This window comes from Hyposmocoma kahamanoa, unplaced genomic scaffold (genome assembly GCF_003589595.1).
Source record: "Hyposmocoma kahamanoa isolate Upper Pololo Valley unplaced genomic scaffold, ASM358959v1 86, whole genome shotgun sequence".
NCBI classification, from domain to species: Eukaryota; Metazoa; Arthropoda; class Insecta; order Lepidoptera; family Cosmopterigidae; genus Hyposmocoma; species Hyposmocoma kahamanoa.
This window is the reverse complement of record NW_020654289.1, coordinates 7,706,246-7,726,306: the sequence shown is the minus strand read 5'-3', so window position 1 is coordinate 7,726,306 and position 20,061 is coordinate 7,706,246. Positions and strand designations below refer to the sequence as shown.

General features: G+C 36.3%; 1 protein-coding gene across 2 annotated transcripts in view; it reads left to right on the top strand.

Annotated features, from left to right (window-relative positions):
• LOC113234696 (protein sidekick-1-like) overlaps positions 1-20,061 on the top strand; it is a 389,391-nt gene that overhangs the window by 353,175 nt on the left and 16,155 nt on the right. For both annotated transcript variants that reach the window (XM_026470138.1, XM_026470137.1), the window contains exon 4: positions 16,276-16,486. In XM_026470138.1, the coding sequence (XP_026325923.1) occupies positions 16,276-16,486 (211 nt within the window). The remainder of the gene's footprint in view (positions 1-16,275; positions 16,487-20,061) is intronic.

Here is a 20,061-nt window from a genome sequence, read left to right as displayed (position 1 = left end):
ATAGTACAATATTGCAGAGGCCGGGACGTAAGGGATTGCTGGACGAGTATGACTTACAAGGACGAGCGCCAGCGAGGCCTTGTATTATATGAGTCAAGCAATTCCCGTTCCCGCCGAGGCATGTATAGCATTTTTCTCAAACAATGTGAGAAAATAATAAAATACTAAAGAGAGGAAGATGTGTAATAGAAAAAGGTAAAAAAAATATTAATTGACATTTAAAGTAATATTTGACGTGTTAGGAGAGTTGCTAAAAGAAAATGTTATTGTTTTTCCATGCACGTTATTATAGTAGTCTGCTGAACTTCTGATGATGTGTTTGAATGTGTATCTATTACTGTATTTTCATTATCGCTCTTCTCACTGGCACTCATTTTCGCGACCAAAATACAAAAAAGACGAAAAACCAAAAGAATACCAAAACACTGTAGTTGAAATGTTACCGCCATTTTCTTTTGTTTTTAAGTACAGGTAGGTTTTTATTTTTTTTTAATTATGAGCACTGGGCAGTTGGCTGTATAAATTTCTTCTTTTACCTGTTTATATAGTTTATTAATAATAGGTAGATTTACTAGTAAGAGGACAGTAATGGATTTTCATACTTTGCAGTCCTTGGCCGGGAAGAAGTCGCATGGTCCATAAATGACAAACTTCCCGTGTTCGTTTTTTGACAGCAATGCAAATGTGTTTGAGAAAAAATCATTTTATGTACGGTTTTACATCGTACAACATTTTTGTTAACTTAGCGACCTACTTCACCTTCATAATATAGGTTAGCCTGATTAAGTTTTATTGAATGTCAGGAAGTTTCACTACCATGATATTCAATTATTTTTTGTGATATTTCTTCACTAGTTTGTTATAATTATTAAAACAAAGATCGATCACTTAGAAAAAATCCTTCGATCCAGCGTCTTCTAGCAAACCTACGGAACGAACCACCTACCTAATTTTTCCACGTGCTTGTTGCAGACCTTTGTTTTTTGGTTTTTAACAACTTTTTTGCCATAGCGCCATTTATGAAAAATGTTTCTTAACTTCAATAAATTTAATTACAATTATTAAAGCCGATATCTTTAATAGTGCTGGTAGCTGTAAAGGTACCTGGCTGATTTTTTTACATTTTTTTTAAATAATTCACCCGTGACCATGGGACCTGTGAAAAGAACAAATCGATGACTTTCTAGAATAGTGGCCTAGTTCAAGAGAATCTTTTTCATCGAGAAAATGGTTTAAAAAATTGAGGCGTGTCTGCCGCGCAAAATTACATTATCGTAGACGATCCCAACATTGTCAAGTGATTATTTTAACCGCCCAATCACAACAAAATTTAATATTTTCTGCAAAAATCTCAGTAATAAAATTAAAAAGGAACATTTTTGGAATGTGTCACTATTTTCCAAAAGCAGTAAAATTTACGCTAATTAGATCGTCTGAGAATCGAGAAAACCTGAGAACTTAATTTTACATGGCTAGTGGTCTATTTTAGAAGCAAATGTGTTATGCGTCTTGTTAGTTCTGTTGTTATATTCCAATTATGGCCTAAGCTGATGAGTGATTTTTATAGCACATGCACATTAGCAACAGCAACAATATTACCAAGAATATCGACATCAAAATTCAACTTCCATCTTCTTCCTCCTATCTTCCTTTTTTTAAAATTGTGTCTCTTTCTTTGGAACTTTCTAGCTATACGATATACAAATACAATACAGACGATGTACAAAAACAAAAGTTTTACATGCGTTTTATAGGTATACCTACTACTAAAACTCAAATAAAATAAATAAATAAATAAATAACGCACACACTCAACATAGCCCCGCACTAGGGAAACCCTGTGTCGCGGGTGCCATGGACACACACATAGACAACCACAAATTACACCCAAACTCACGAGAGAAATAAATGTAGGCCATACAAACATTTCTCCTGGCTCGGGAATCGAACCTGGGACCTCTGCATGGCAGTCCGGCATGGTAACCGTTCGGCCACGGAGGCAGTTATATATAACTAATAATAAATAATATATAACTAATAGCGTTTACTCGCGACTTATTTAAAAAAATTACATTTTGCATTTACTTTATTATTATTTGAAAAGGTAGGGTTCTTACCATTTTATTATTATAAGATACTTTTATTACTCTGTAGTACTACGTAGTAGCAGTAGAGTTCCTTGTAAAGAGTTCGTCCAGGAAAGTACTGCCACCTTACCTATTTCTGCTGCCAAGCAGTAATGTCACCATTACTGCGTTCCGTTTTGCTGTGCTGGTGAAATTACAGGCACATGGGACTTGTCAACTTTATATCTCAGGGTGAAAGGCGCATTGGCAATGCCCGTCAGATTTTTGCGATTAAAGCTTTGAGTGACATTGCAACTGTTCTGGGCAGGCGTGTCACTTACCACCAGGCGCACGACTTATGTTAATTCCGTCACTTGGTATCGTAAAAAAAATGCCTATAAACCAAGAATGACGCAAATCAGAACACGGGTTAACAAACAATACAAACTTTGATTGACCTTCACTTAGGGGTGGTTTTATAAAAATGTCATTTATACTTTTATTATTTGCACTGAAGAATATTTATGTCAACTTTCAAGTTTGCAAATGTAAGGAATACCATTTTGTATAGTACAAAATATTTTAATAACTTACGTTTCTTCTTAACGCGTAAATGAACCATGGTAAAACAAACAAAGCTTGAATTTAAATCTATAATCTCAATAAGTTGTAGAGCTTATTATGCGATTTCTACAGCACAATAAAATTACAACATTATCAATTTCGAATATCACTTATACTTACGAATAACAACATTCGTAATGAACAAAGAAAAATGCATCATAACAACACCGTGTTGTTTTCCGCTGAATTTGTGGCCACAGCTTAAAGCGGTTGACCCAGTTAGACATGTTGTTTCAGTTGGTGATATGATTAAAACAACATTAGCGCTGAAGTCAGACACCCACTAATCATAACGTCGGACATGTGCTTGACGACTACATATTGACTATGGTACAAAACCAGGCATTGGCCTTCATTAAATGTCTTTTCTAGTGAAATTACACTCTTGTTTTTTTTATGATACCAAGTGGCGGGGCGAACATGTCGCGCGTCTGGTAGTAAGCGACACGCCTGTTCATAGCAGTTGCAGTGCCACTTAGAGGTTAAATCACAAATAAAGATCTGCGGGGCACTGTCACTGCGTCTGTAAACCTGAAGTAAGTTGATAAGTCCCATGTGCCTGTAATTTCACTAGCACCATTACCATTCAAAACCGGAACGTATTATGGCTCACATTACAGCAATAGGTAAGGTGTCAGTACTTCCCTGGACGAGCTGTTTATTTATTTATTATTACATTTCAGGAAAATTTACGGACAAATAATACAATTATAGTATACTTAAATAAGAGTAATCCAATGCCATTCACGAATTTTCACCAAAATGAAACTATTTCAAGTGTTTAACAAGCCAAAAAGAGATTTTAAGAGAAAAAACAAAGAACATACTTACATAAAAAAAAACATTAATAATAGAAAAGTGTGTATGATTCGCCAGCTTCTTAGAGGAAGGAAAAAAATCCGTAGTGTAAGGCCAGCTTAGATAAGTTCGCCAGTCGCGTGATGTGTCAAAGTGATGTTTGGTCTTTTCTCACTTGACTGTCTATGCTTGCACAAAACAAATCAAATTCAGAGTGATTTAGGGCGCGTTTATACGAATTTCATCGCGCTCACGCCGCGAGGTCGAATAGTGGAGTCTGCGGCGGCCGCCGCCCAGCGACCGCGTGCATGTGTTCAGAGACCGAAATGTCATGGCAAAATACGCTTACACGTATTTATTTGACTTTTAGCTGGAAGGTACTAGCTTGTCTTTTGTCTCCGCGGTCGCCGAGCGGAGTTCGCTCTGCGGCCGCCGCGGACTCCGCTCTTCGACCGCACGACGGCAGCCGCAGATTCCGCTCTTCGACTGCGTAGCGGCCGCGCGAAAACTTTCTCCTCGTGTGTCTGGGCGCTTACTGTCGCATTGTTAAAAAGTCTTAATGCATGCACATCATGCTCCGATGGATGGATGCCCCGCTTTTCCTTAACTCAGACATGAATACTTTTAGCAGGACTTAATGAAAACAAAATACAAAAAATATATCACCATAATTTTAACGGATACCGTTTACAGCTTGCCCTTCCTCAAAAATTGCAATAAACAAATAAATGTACAAAGAAAATATTGTAAAACTGCATTTTCATGAAACTGATATTTCTAAAATTTTTTGTTTTGTTTTTTATACGAGACGGGCAGGAGAGTCAATTCCAATCCATGGAAAATGGAATCGAAACGTGAATGAATCATGTACAGTGTTAACACAATCACTGCTCTACCCATCTCCGCGCTGTATGCCTACAGAATGCCTCGTCACACCTCGTTTTGAGACATTTTTGTGACATGACAATTAATACTTTGTTAGCTGAGATATTGAAAAACAGTAACATCCTTAGGTAATATAAAATGTATACAAATAAAAGTGCAAAAAAAGTTAATTCTAGCAAACTTTATAACAACTGAAAACCCCTTTATCAAGCAAGTTGCAAGAGAATTTTACAAAGCATTGTTTGGTAATTATAAATAGACAACATCACACACGTTACTCTTTTGTTTTTAAATACCAAGTGACGAGACGAACGAAGTGCACCTGGTGGTAAACGACACGCCTATCCATAACAGTTGCAGTGCCACTCAAAGATCTTTGGGTAACTGCCCCATGTGCTTGTAATCTCACCAGCACCCTTACCCTTCCAAACCGTAACGTAGTTATCCTGATAACGCTACAATCCCAAAATAAGTAACTAAAGCACTTGTGTAATAGAAATCGAAAACAACGACGACGGTACCACAAACAGCCAGAACCGAGTGAATATAGCAAAGTTAGTTTTTTTTCTACGTTGACCCGGCTGGGGATCGAACTCGGAACTTCAGTGATGGTGACACCGTTTAAAGTGTGCAAGCCACTCGATCGCAGATACTTGTTGGTTTTAATTAAAACAATACCATGTTTCATGAATAAATATAATAGTAATACGCAAAAGAGAAAATAAATACAGTGGAATATGGTTTTATTGTGGTATTGGGAACATACATCTGCACTTATTTATTATGATAGTATCGGGAATTTATTATTGTTACGCAAAAATGGGTAACATTGGACGACTATTTGAATGATAATATTTTTTACAATTTCGTAAAATCGGGATAAAAATTACAAAAACTAATAAAATGTCAACAATTATTTCTAAGAAAATTGTAGAGCTTCAGCTCTATAATAAATAAAATATAATATGAAATATCTGTTTGTACTATTGTGTTCATATAATGCAAATTGAAATATATTTTATATATACGAGTACAGTTCTTTTTATGATAAAGTGACGGGGTGAATTAGTCGTGCGCCAGGTGGTAAGCGATACGCCTACCGATTACATCGATAACAGCTGCAGTGCTACTCAGAGCTTTAAATTACAAAATTCTGAGTTCTTCTGTCTCTTTTCTACTACACCTGTCACCCTAAAATTGACGAGTCCCATATGCCTATAGATTCACCACCAGCCTTACCTTTCAAAACCGTAAGGAAATGGCGGCAATACATCCTTGGACGAACTCTTTCACAAGAGCGAAATTGCTAATAAACAGCGCTTTGCTCATAGAAAACAAAGAAATAAAAACAAAGTTTGCGTAAAATAGGAAATGAAACAATTTTTCTACATTTCTGTTTTTTTTTTCAAACGAAACATTTCCGACAGTTTACCCGTCCCATGGTCACAGCGAACCGAAAAAAACAAATAAATGGTATTATTTCCTATGTATAACAAAGGCGCATATCAAAGAACTCGATTTGCGGAAAATACTTACTCCTAAGAAAAATGTTGAATGTTTTCTTTTAATCTTAAAACACAATCAAAGAATCGCTGACAGTTCCACTAGCACACTCGCTCGGTTTAGCTACAAACACAGCAATTATCAAATTCCATTGTCCGGGGTGTCAGCCAACGTTCAGAAAACAAACGATGACACACAGAAATCGTGTATTAAGCGAACTATTTGATCTAATTAATGGAATGACTCTTGAAATGACTTCCAAATTAAAAAAAAATCTAGTGAGCAAGCGAATTTTGTTTCACATAGTACCTTAATAGGTACTATGTGAAACAAAATTCGCCTAATGGCTCAACTCACACTGGCGCAGAGCCGAAGCGTCGCGTTGCGTCCTGTTTTTCAACTACATCGCCTGGTAACGCGCGTCCACGCGCGACGACGCTCGCATTAGGCTCAGCTCACACTGCGGCATAGTCGAAGCGTCGCGACGCGTCATGTTTTTCGCCTACAGCATATTCATCTATATTTTCCAATTATTAAGGTACAAATTTGTGTTTTGCAAATATGGAATCGAGTGGAATCACGCGTCACTTGGGCGCCGTGAAGCGTCAGACGCCGACCAAACTGTGATTCGTCGACGCGCGAAGGCGCTCGATTCCATATTTGTAAAATATAAATTTGTACCTTAATAATTGGAAAATATAGACGAATATGCTGTAGGCGATAAATATGACGCGTCGCGACGCTGCGACTCTGCGCCAGTGTGAGTTGAGCCATAAACAATCGATACAACGCGTAGATATAAAGAAAGATAGTGCAGGAAATGGCTTTTAAATGGAATGTCTGGTTTTATAAAATACATATCGACTTGGAAATTGTTTTTATTGTAAAACATTTCTATGGCTAAGTTTCATGGAACGTTAATTCATGTTGCCACCCACTTAGATCTAAATTCTTTAAGCGAGAACCAGCTGAATTTGGTCGGTTATTTACATGAACTGTTTGTGTAGGTAATTAAGAGGGAGCAGAGGAAAAATTCCTAATCTTCGATTTGATTTTAGAGGGGTATATCCACTTTAGAGTTAAAAATAAAATATTGTATGAGTAACTACACGATATATTCAAGCATAGACACTAATCAGAAACATTAAACAATAAAGTTTCCTCGATAGATAAAAATCACGAAATGACCTCTAATTTTCACATTTTTTCGATTCATCCTCGAAACGGGTTATTAGGACAAAAATTAAATAATTAATTATATTTATGCGTGATCGAGAACTGTCACTACGGATTTTTTTTAATCCCTCTATTTTTAGAGTTATTCCGCTAAAATGAATTTGGTACTTTTAATGCGCAAAATTCAACATCTCCTGTCGCATGTCACGCGAACTTCAGGCATATATTTGTTCCACAAATTTGGGCGGAGCCAACGTCAAAACTTTTTTGGAATGCTCCCTCTTAATATCCCTAGGCTCGCTACACATTGCGTCTACTATTTTTTAATGTAATGTTAATATTTGAACATATTTGAGAAAATATACATTGTGTCTATTTTCTCCTTAAAATAAAACGTTCGAGCAAAAAAGGGCTCTCGAAACCATCTCGAGTGGTTGAAGAAAATGACACGAGATAATCCCCACGAGAATATATCATAATGCATCGGAGGACACGTCTTAGGACTATTTATTTTCGAGAATGGGGTGCAAGATACTCTAGTGATGTGAAAGTAAATTATTATTCATATTTCGGTAATATTATAGCTTTACAAACATTTATTTCGCATTATTAAACACAACGAATTTACAGCCAGATTGGTAAGATAGATATACTATTAAGGATGAGAACTTATTTCTAAACAAACTTCACAATTACTGCAAGTTAGATGTAAATTCAAGACAGCTTAACTTACAAAGACACCTTAGTTTAGTAACAGTTGAGTAGAAAGAGTTCGTCCAGTAAAATACTGCCACCATACTTATTTCTACCGCCAAGCAGTAATGTCAGCATTACTGTATTCCGGTATTGAAGGGTAAGGGTGCTGGTGAAATTACAGGCACATGGGACTTGTCAACTTACGTCTCAGGGTGTCGGGCGCAGTGGCAGTGCCCCTCAGATCTTTGTAATTTAAAACTCTGAGTGGCACTGTAACTGTTATGGATAAGCGTGACACTTAACATCAGGCACATGATTTTTTTCTTTTTAAAACAAGACAACATTTGTTTCAATATTAGTAATAATAACATTGTAGATAAACATAATTATTAATGTAAATATCTTCAAATACGCTACTCCGTACATTAAGCACTGCAACTGCACACGACTTGTTTGTTAAATTTTTTTCTTTTTAAAATAAGACATTTGTTTCAATATTAGTGATAACATTGTAGCTAAACATAATTAAGTATTAATGTAAATTGTAAACTCCATACATTAATGTAGACTACAGGGACTAATAAACATACCCCAAATTCGCTTTTCTGCTAATAGGAATCCAGTAAAGCTAAGCAATACCAGTATATCGTAAAGAATAAGATACTCTTTCAGATATACTGATATTTTTTATACTGTTTACTTTGTATTTTTTATACTGTATGGCTTCTACGATCTTAGGTATCTCATCTACAAAAAAGGGAGAAAAAAAGTAGTTTTAGCGACTACTTCGTTATTTTGACATCTCTAAGCCTCTAAGCTTAGTCAAAACAACATAGTATCATTGGTTGCGGCAACTCAGCTCGTTCCCTTGACGCATGATAGATAACGAGCCTAAACTCTCTGAAGTTTCGTATGTACATAAGATCAAGTTATTTTTACACATTTAGTAAAATATCCCGTTATTCGGTCCCAAATATGACAGGGCAACCCTACCCGGCACCATTAATACGGCGGCCATTGAACCGTAGCCGAGGGATATCGAAGACCCAATGAGCGTTCCGACAGTGAAAAATGACACTCTCGGCAGGTGGTCGAGGTGACGGCGAGTCTTGTACTACCTCACGCTTGTGAACGGGATTAATGTTAGTCCTTTAATGTGATCACCTGGTAAATTCGGACTTTATATGTAGAGGTAATTGGTGTCTATAAATTTGACGTCAAAACTTAAAAGAGGTGTTATTCTGGAAGTGAGACTACTTTTTTGTATCTGAATCGCGTATATTTGTTTTTTCAAACAAATCACACATTATTTGATTTTTAGTTCGGGACTTAATTATATACATATACTTAATCATAACAACCCTAGTGTACAAATAAATTTAAAATGAAGACCATGTGCGGGTAGTTAGAAAAACTCGCTCGGCTAGAATATGTTGACAGCCTTCAGTCCCTTCGAGACCAAGGACGTTGCAATATATCCGAAACGTCGAGGTAATTAAAATATGTTTTATACATGATTAAGTCCCGAACTAAAAATCATATAAATTTAAGTCAAATCATCTGTAATCGTGGGACCCGTAAATAGCCCGAAATATTGCTTTGTTTGAAGAAACAATTTTACACGCGCCTTAGATCCGAAAAAATAGTTTCATTACTACTAAAACTAGCAACTAACAAAAAATACACATTGAAAATATTTATACTACCATATATTATATTTCAATTGTAGTGACGAGGATAGAGAAGGGAAACGATGGACATTTGCGGAATAAGGATAAAAATTTATAGAGCGAACGTGGATAGAAACGTGCGGCAAGATCGACCTCTGTTAACATATCTCACCCCATAGAGAATATCCTTAAAAAAGGCCAGGTCAAGAGAAAGAAGAATAAATGGGCGTGTGAAAGGATTGATGTGAGTGGAGGTAGCTAAAGTGATATGTCAAGGGCGTAGTGAGTGGAGATCCATAGCGCGTTTGCGAACTCCATCCGATTCGCATTCGTCTTGCATCCGAGACTATACAAATCTAGAGAACTCGTACCCACTGCGGATGTCGCCTGTGCACTAAGTCCGAATTGGATCCAAGAAAATACGAATATCGCTTGTATAAGCGATATTTAGGTGGTGTATACCTAGAGATAGAAACGATCCCTGTGACATTTGGTACCGACATTTAGTAGTTTAGTTTTAAAGCGAGGTAGATGCGGAGAAATTCATTGCATGATATTTAAAGGTTTGACTTTTAGAAATAAAGTATGTTTTCTGGGAGATTATTATTAATTTCAGGCGTTTTTTACCACGGTGTGACTTCTTTTTATTTGTCACGGGTTGACTGGACGGCGGCAGGTGACAGCTCTAAGAGCAGACATATTCTGTCTACCCTCTTGCGCTGTCGACGACTACTACCTTCATCGCGATTTGTTGTGGCGTTACCATTGTCACTCAGTGTATCCACACGTGAAACTGAACTCGAAGTGTTTTTGTTTTTATCACTGCATGCACTAAGGACCGGATTGCATGCACTAGACAGTTTAAAACCATCGTCACGGTTAAATGTTTGTACTTCGTGATCTCGATGGCTTCTTGTACCAATCGTGGTATGTAGTGACGTTCTGTACTTGGAGGCTATGCAAATCGATCCAGTGGTTATTGTCAGTCTGTGTGAGATGTTGAGCTATAAAAAAATATCGTTAATAAAAAAATAGTCATACCGTGGCAAGAAACCTGTAATTAGTAATGATAAATTAGTGAATAACCACGAAAGCCTTAAAATCTATATTTTCTGGGTGTAAAATAAGCTCATAGTCCCATGAGGTATTTATTATGGAACGTGGGCGAGAAAATTTCATTGTAATATTTCTAGCAACAATGACATGAAACTGATTTTTCCGTTAATGAACGTAGTAAAACTTAAAATTTTGTGGAATTTTATGATTTTTTTTGACGAGGGAAGTTCGAATCATGCTTCAAGCCCCATAGTTCACTACCAGTATCTTATTTTCAGTATTAGTTTAGAAAAATAAATCCAATTCGTATTTTTTAACGTAAAAAAGTACCGTGTGTTAGGAATACGTCAAAATGTATATTTTTGGGTCTCACTTTACCTTAAGGCTAAGAACTCACGGAGCGTTTTCCACCCGCGCCCGCTGCGGCTGCGAGACATCCGTTTTATTTCAATGCTCACGATACCGCAGGTTTGTGCGGTCACGTAACCGCCGCGGTTGCAGGACAAACTTGGCGGGAGATGATCGCCAGTCGCGCGGTTATTTGCGAACGATAGAGATCGTCACAGGCGAACCGACCGCAGAGTGCGCGGGCGTCTACCGCCAAGCGCGCGGGTGACCGCATCCCAGGCGGTTCTAGTACCCCGCAGACGCTGCGGCTCCCAGGAGTAACCGTCCCCGCCACGGGCGTAAAACGCATCGTGAAATGTGCTACTAAATTTTACATATATATTTACATTCTACGGAGGCCGCGGTGCCGCAACTAGTGATTGAGTAAGTAAGTCAATAAGTGAATGGTTAAGTAAGCAAATGAGTAGGTCGGGAAGTTAGAGAGACGGAGCCCAGTATAAACCTACAAAGAAAATGTATACTGATAAAAAAATATGTCTAGAAATCTATGTTGTTGTAACAGTATAACTGCCTCTATGACCGAACGGTTCCATGCCTTACTGCTACGCAAAGGTCTCGGGTGCGATTCGTCAGTTTGGGTGTAATTTGTAGTTGTCTATGTGTGTGTCCATGGCACACGCGATACAGGGTTTCCCTCGTGCCCCTGCACCATTAGTTGTGTGCGCGTTAAAAAAAGTTATTTTATGGTATTAGACATAGTAGATATCACCTATGATTTTCAATAAATATTCAAAAACTTTATCAATTATATGATTATTTGTGCAGATATTGTTTTGAAAAGAAATAGATTAAGTATGAATATATAATGGTATATACCTTTGATTGAACATCAAATAAAAGTATACCGTTTCCTAGAAATGGTGAAATAAAATTAAATGAAGTCACATATCTAAAGATCCTCGATGATCAGAAGGAAAGATCTGCCTCTCGATGTCGTTAACTAGCCAATAAGCTTACGGAATAAACAATAAACAATAGATAGAACACTAAAGATCAGTGAATAAACTGGAAGTCCTTTAGACGTCGAGTAAAGCACCCGGCTTTGCATTAGATTCGCAATAAATTCGTCAAATTTCATTCAGCAACGGAATTTAGTAAAAAAATCCACGGTCGCTTAGCCGTTACTTAATTGCATTATTTTAAAGGCTGTAAAGAGACTGTGGATGCTCCATCTTGCTTAATTACAAGGCAGGCTTACGCGGGCTCAGCGCAGGCTCACTCTAATTACGTACAAAAACAAAAACCCAACAAAAGCGAATTTATTTTCTAATTTCTCAGAGTCGAGGCCCTCGAATTAAAAATATAATTCAAACGTTTATTATCGGCGTAATTTCGCAGCGGCCGCGGCTTTCTGCCGGCATAGCTGTGCAGAAGAATCCTTTACAGAAATATTAATTTTGCGACTGTGGTCAGCAAATTAAAAGTTGACGGAGCTATAAAAGAGCTGTTACTTCTAGATGACTACAAGTTGTTGGAGCAACTTTAATTGAAGTTTACGGAAGTCAAATAATAAATTAACATTTGCAAACATTTAATTATGGTTTGAAGTGCGCGAGCAAGATATTCGACAACTCGTCTTAATTTTATAGAGGCATTGTAATTATGTCTTCAAAACATTGTTCAAAAGACTTCGTTCTAACTTTGTGTCTCAATTAGTACTACCTTTGTTAAGCTGAGCTTTGTAATAAAAGCGTCAATTCCACCCTAGTATGTGTCACGATGATTATATTTAAACGCGAAGAAAAGTCAGATGTGACCTATGCGTTCCGACCACTTCCTCCAGTCACTTCGAAGGAAGAATAATTAAACTGTCTTCGACGCTATTTCTACTAAGGTTCCCGTAAAACAATTAAGAATATAAAATGTCAAACATTATGATAAAGAATATAATACAGAGGGAGATCGATACAAAGGTGACTGAAAGAAGAAAAGCGTTGTTGGAAAAAGGAAGAATTGCGAATGAGAGAAACATACGATTTAGGCCTCCCACATTATTTCCATGCTTGCAGTAATCGCTATATCTAATGTCGATGAAGACGAATCAGCGTAGGATACTGGAAATCGTCACAGAGCTATGACCCTTTTGTATCGTTGCAGCAAACGCGCCTTTGTTGTTGTTTTGTACGTATGTGTTTCTACTAATAATTCAAATCATAGTTCTAAATCATTTACCTAACATTACGGTCGTACTTGTCATACCTGATAACTAAAAAATTTTATTCGAATTTGTCTGAAATAGATCCTTTGGGAGTACTCTGTTCATATCGCATTTCTACAAAAAAAGCATTGTTGTATAAAAGATTACGGCAATTAAGCAAATAATTGTCGAAGTAAATAATAATAAAGACTTACGTTGAGACAAAGAGAAATGAATATTCATTTCGGTAAGTACTTTTCTCTTTTGTATTCTCCTTTTTTAGCTTTTGTGAGAAGTTAGTTTCGATATATGTTAACTTCATAGCATTTTTTTGGTTATCTGCAATTATGTAAAAATTACACGACATGTCGCTGTAACTGGGATATTTATTTTAAGCAAAAGAAGAGATTGTCTTATCCGCTCACGCGATGCGGTCATCCTACCGCAAAATGGCGGCTATTTAGTTTCACAAATTAGAAAAGGATTCAGGTTAAATACAAGTTTTTAAAAATAAAAATTATTACTCTGCATTGCTAAATAAATACCCTCCGTACTACAACAAAAACATCTCAAATAAAATGCAGTAATACACCGCAAATCCTACACTTAAAAAGCACTAATGAAATTTTTGGTGTACTTGGGTAAATATGATAATATTCCGTTTGAGTGGTTCTAATGTTTACCATGAAATTACTCCTTAAAGTATAGTTTATAAACATTTATATTCAGGGTAAACTTAAAAAACGCTACTTACGGTATGTTTTCAATATATAAACACCGACATCACCAGCCCAAACAATAACACACACGATTGTCGTGACGTATTTTTGAAGTTGTTTATTTTTTTTAAATGACAGACCCAGACATTAAAAACTTTATGGTTTGCTAGAGTAGTTAACGAAATAGCAATTAGTATTAGTTCTTTTACCTGTTATAACTTCGATATCCGATAAACCGGTATAAAATTATCACCGGCACCTCTAGGTGTGGTATGCTTCCAGAGACGCATGAATCGCGTGAGCGGTTAAAGTGAAATATTTCTATATATATGTTTAGTATAGTATATATATACACACATATACATATGTATTCTGTAGTCATACCAAATAAAGAAGCAAACAAGTAATAACTCTAACAAAAAATTGTAAGAAAGTCATATAAGATTAATGAAAAACTTGGCGAACATTTTTGACGTGCCCGACACCTCCTTTATTTAGCGTGAATGATTGATGGAATGCGATTAGCACTACGTTAGAAGAACACCGATAGAGATTACGTAATATGACTTATTAAAAATGATAGGGGTTTAAATTTTTATCGCTTGTTGATCACTTTCTATTCACGCAATATTGTTTTATTTCAAAACTTGTTAGAACGTCTGTTGCGTGAATTAAATAGACTAGCGGAAACTACGACAGGCACGTGCGCAGGTGTCAAATTAAAATGGTCGTTGCCCTGATATGTACATTGAACCAACTAGTTTCATTTCTACTTAACAACTAGTTTTGGGGAAGGCTTACGATCGAGGGGCGAGGGATGAAATGTGGTTAGTTTTGTTCAGTTTCAGTTTAGGTACCCAATTAAAACGTGTGCTTAAATCATTCTGCGAGAATTCAAGGGCATTAGGATAAACGGAACATGCCCCAACTGGCTCGGCACTGGTTCTCTTGAGGTGTCCCACAGGGGTATATGCTGTTTGACAGGTTGCAAAACAGAATGAAGATTTAAATGATTTTTGTACGCTGACTATATAGTACACAAGTAAGTACATCATGATCAGATAATGGATATAACGTATGGATTGTTTGAAAGAAAGAGAATGAGAGTGAATGAAAAGAAAACTAATAATGGTTATTGAAAAAGAATATAGTATAACGGAATATGTAATTTCAATTAACGGGCAGAAAACTGACCTAAAATATTTTGTGTACCTTGGTTGTGTATACGTTTACAACTAAACAGGTAATTGCTGTAAACTGGGTTGTAAATGGAGTTGAGTCATTTTGTTTCCGAGAAGGCACGAATTATGTGCACGGTGCATAATGCTGATTTGGTTCCAACAATGCCGTATGAGTGCGAGTGTTGGTAGAAGCATTACAAGAGACAGTGAATGCAATAGAAATGAGTTTCCTCTAAAAAATATGTAACGTTTATAATATGGTCTAAAAGTGTGTAGTGACAAAAATAGAGATAAATAAGTTGAGACGGTTTGGGTACATAGCGCGGATGAATTAAATTAGAGTGGCAAAAGATATATGGAGCCAACATGGCAGATAAGTATTGGAAGATACCTGCCACGAAATATGTTTTCAGATCAATTCGAAAATATGGCTAAAAAGGTTGGAGTGTCATCACAGAAAGAATAAGAGAGCTCGTATGAAATAATCATTGAATGAAAATGATTGTCTCACCACAAGAAATCTGCCAGGATCGTACAAAGTGGCTATCCAAAGTGTCTGCCAACCCCAATCGGAATTCAAAGGCGGAATTAAAAGTATGTAAGAAGTTTCACGTAGCAGATACTCTTCATAAAAAGGTGTAGATATAGTGCAAAACTTGTAAACAGTAGCGTTGTTTGAAGCGGTACTAATAACAGTGCGCCGAGGTTCTAGTCATAAAAAACTACTAAAATAATAAAGACAAAATAAAATATAGATAAGTAGTCCTATGTTATACATACAGATACTTATACAATTATCCCAATGATATATCGCACTACTGTTACAATAGTGTTGTAACTCAAAATATGTGAAATTTAATATTATTCATAATCTCATTTATATCGATATCATTACTGAACGTAAAACTTGATTCTCTACACTTAAAAAAAACCATCGTTAGAATATTGTAAGAAACAATCAAAAGACATCTACTTAACTTAAAATGAGACACTTTATGTGAACTAGTTCAGGCCAAAATAATCCATATTCAAAAACACGAAATTATTTTTTCATTTTATTGTTAAATATATTTGAGAAATTGTTTAAGTGTCTATAATAAACTATAACATATAAATGTTAATGATTTTTTTTTCATCGATTCTGAGAAAGTATTGTATGTGTATTCTATATGTATTGATGTTGGATGGGAATGGGTTGATGACTGACAAATAACTAGAGTCATTTGTCAGTCATCAACTCTCATCATCATCAACCCAATGATAATCTGAGAAGTATACATTTAAAGAATAGTTAATTCCAAAATGTATTTTTATTACTTGATTTCTGCACTATAACACGTCAATGTTCGTCCACAGGTATCCTGGATGAGGAAACGCGACCTGCACATTCTCACCTCGCACATATTTACGTACACCGGCGACGCGCGGTTCAGTGTGCTGCATCCCGAGCCTTCCGATGACTGGGACCTTCGCATCGACTACGTCCAGCCGAGAGACGCCGGCGTTTACGAGTGCCAGATTAACACTGAGCCCAAGATCAACATGGCCGTCGTTCTCAGCGTTGAAGGTTCTTACTTTTTTTTTTTATGTACAACAATGTCGCTTTGATTAAGTCTAGTCGAGAGACGACGGTGTCTATATTTGCCAGATCAACACCGAACTCAGGATGTACATCGCCGTCATGCTCGATGTTGAAGGTTTCTGCATTTATGGCTCATATTATTATGTTAAATACTGTCAGTTTAACTACGTCTGAATAAGAAACGGCGACATCTATGAGGGCTAGATCAGCTTCGACCCCAAAATTAACATGGCCGTCGTTCACTTCGTTAAAGATTCTTCTATATTAGTAATTTATACATTTGAGTAATTAACATAATGATTCTACATTTATACAGAACATCTGTTTTTACGTTTAAGGATACGGTAATAATTTAGGTGTATTCTACCAGAAATAATTAAGATTGACATGACCCAAAAGATTTAATCATTAAGATCAAAATTTATTTCCAGGAAATTATATTTTCATTTTAATACGAAATGAAATAACGACGTGTTCATTTTCACAAAAATTTTATGTAATAAATGTAATATATAGATATATAAATATATATATAGTTAGGAATATTTTAATTCACACTTGGGATGAATATTTTATGATCATACCAAATCAATTAAAATAAAATGTTAATAATTTTCAATCAAATTTAATAACTTTTCGAATGGAATAGTTATATACCGGCAGCTGCTTTACCTAATGTATTATCATACAGAAAAACACTGTTAATATTTTGTGTACCCTGCGTTAGAGACTTAAAGCCATTCATTAATGTTTTCCATAACGTTCAGAACGTTAATTTACTTGATTGATTTGTCTCGTTCCTTTAATAAATTTATTACCAGAGGGTAAGGAGGGAGACGGCCGTGTACAACAGTTGGCTATTTGCGGGCAAGTTTTATAAGATTAGCTACAGAAATAAAAGCACATTATTATAATTAATTATTGTTGAGATTTCTTTTGAAGTCAATTCAATTTTCGAACTAATTATAAGAATTCATAACCTAACAAGAATTAATGTAATTTTAAGTATTCGTATATATAATAACACAAGGCGAAATAAGCTTTGCACGAAAACAAATTAACTTATAAAATGAAGTGAGACTTTCAAATATATCAAAAAAAAACGTTCATGATTTTTTTTTCATATATTGTAAATACATGTAATATACTCGACTCGTGTAATACTCGATAGCACCTTTCTCGGCAACATTACTTTGGATTTCTAAAAAGTATTACTAGCGACGTAAGGTATTTACGATTCAGAAAGAATTTAGTTTACTTAAATCCGCACGTGTCGTAGAGACACACAGTATCCCAAACGAATTTGGTGAAAAAAGATTTTTTAAATAAATTTTTATGTTTTTAAAAAACTTATTTTATTTGAAAAATTGTGGCTGAAAACAGAGATGCCGTGCGTCTCCAGGACCTACAATATCAAAATCGTTAAGAGATACCGTGATTTTCTAAGACGCGTGACGGGTAAAAAAGTATTATTTTTAGTTGAAAATAAAATAAAAAATGTGTCTGTTATGAGTCCTTCCTGTTATTCGGTTATTGATTTTGAATTACAAAACGTTCATATTTCCATTGTATAATTGCCAGCGAAATTATAATTAATTAAGAGGAAACATTTATTATGTACAATTCATTTCCCTAATGAATTTGAATAATTAATCACAACGCAATAAAATAAATCATATACTAAGTATACTTAGTATAGAAGAGAGATAAATAAGACACATAGACTTCGAAGTATTCAAATTTTTTCGAAGAACCATGACGTATAGCGAATAATATCACAGCATTTTTCTTTTAAATCCACGCCTTTCGCTCCGTGTGAAAAGTTGTTATGACGTAACCGGGTATTCGTCTCGTCATATTAGGCCGGGGTCCATGCCACGCTAATACCGTGATACAAAGCGTGCTCATCATTCTACCTGTCACTTACCTCTGATGTGACATGCGACAACATACCTTTATTCCTTACGTTGCTGTAAATATTGCGTTTACCAAACACATACTTGCATATTTTGGTATGTCCGATAATAGTTAATAACCTAAATAAAAAGAAATTTCCCTTGCTTTCAGTACGTACATTAAACTATTTAGCTAGTTTAATATTTATGACTATTCGCATAACGAGATTGAATTGTTTATTTTAGTAGCAAACTATATTATAGTAGCAGTAGAGCTTCTTGTGAAATAGTTCATCCAGGAAAGTACTACCACCTTACCTATTTCTGTCATCAATAAGTAAGCATTATTGTGTTCCGGTTTTGAAGTGTAAGCGCCCAGTTACACGACGCGAAAGTTTTCGCGCGGCCGCCGTGCGACCGCTTCCCGGCGACCACCCAGTTTCTGAATTCTGTTTACTGGGCAATAACATTTAAATTTCTTGGAATAATGCAACCGCGCCGTGTAGACCAGACATGCCAGATTCGCCTTCGCGCCCGAGACTCTCCTTTAAGTTAAAACTTAAAGCTAAGTGAATAGAGCGTATTTTCCCATGACAGTTAGATGCACGCGGTCGCAGCGCGGCGGCCACGCGGTCTCTGCGCGATGAAATTCGTGTCGAATAAAGGGGCCCTTATGTGTGCTACTTGTCAACTTATGTCTCAGAATGACTGTAATGTACAATAAAATGTACACTGTAATGCTTGCCATCGTGGCGAAAGGATTTACCTATCGGCGGGCGTAAAGTTCTTACTGATTGTTGCCTAGAGTGTCCCAGACGCACAGGAAAAGCAACGTTACGTCGTGTAGCAAGGATCTTTTCGTGCACGCCATATATTTTTATTTATGTATATGTAGCAACTTTATTTCTGCCGCGAAGCAGTAATGTGGACATTACTGTTCCGGTTTCGAAGTTGGTCTTGGCAATTTAGGTCATAGGATGACGGGCCCAGTGGTAGTGTCCCTAAGATCTTTGCGATTTTTTTAAATTGCCTCCGTGGCCGAACGGTTACATGCAGGACTGCCGCGCAGAGGTCTTTGGATCGATTCCCGAGCCGGAAAATATATTTATATGGCCTACATTCCTCTCATGAGTTTGGGTGTAATTTGTGGTTGTCTATTTGTGTGTCCATGGCACCCGCGACACAGGTTTCCCTAATGCGGGGCTATGTTCAGTGTGTGCGTCATTATTATAAAGAAAAATCAAAAAAGATTTATAGCTGTGAGTGGCACTGCAACTGTTATGGATAGACGTGTCGATTATCTTACTTATAAAAAAAAGAAAAAGTTTAATCCTTTTAATCAGTTTTGTATGGTATCTTACATTGAAAATTGTCATAGGATATGTACAAAGTGAATTATTTATTTTTTGTTATATAAAACGCTACCAAGAAAGCAAAAGAACCTATGGGAGTTTGCAGTTCGAAACCGTTCAGTGGAACAAACAATATTTGCTCGTCCTTTGCTGGTCTGGAGTGTGCGGATATAAGGCGTTAGTGAATGCTTTTTTGTTACGTTTAGTAGTATGAAGAACTTGACATATTGAAAGTACATTACATTTAGCAAGGAGTTCTGCTGAGGGAAAGCGAAAAAGTCGGAATATACTGACTTTGCTAATTTCTAAACTT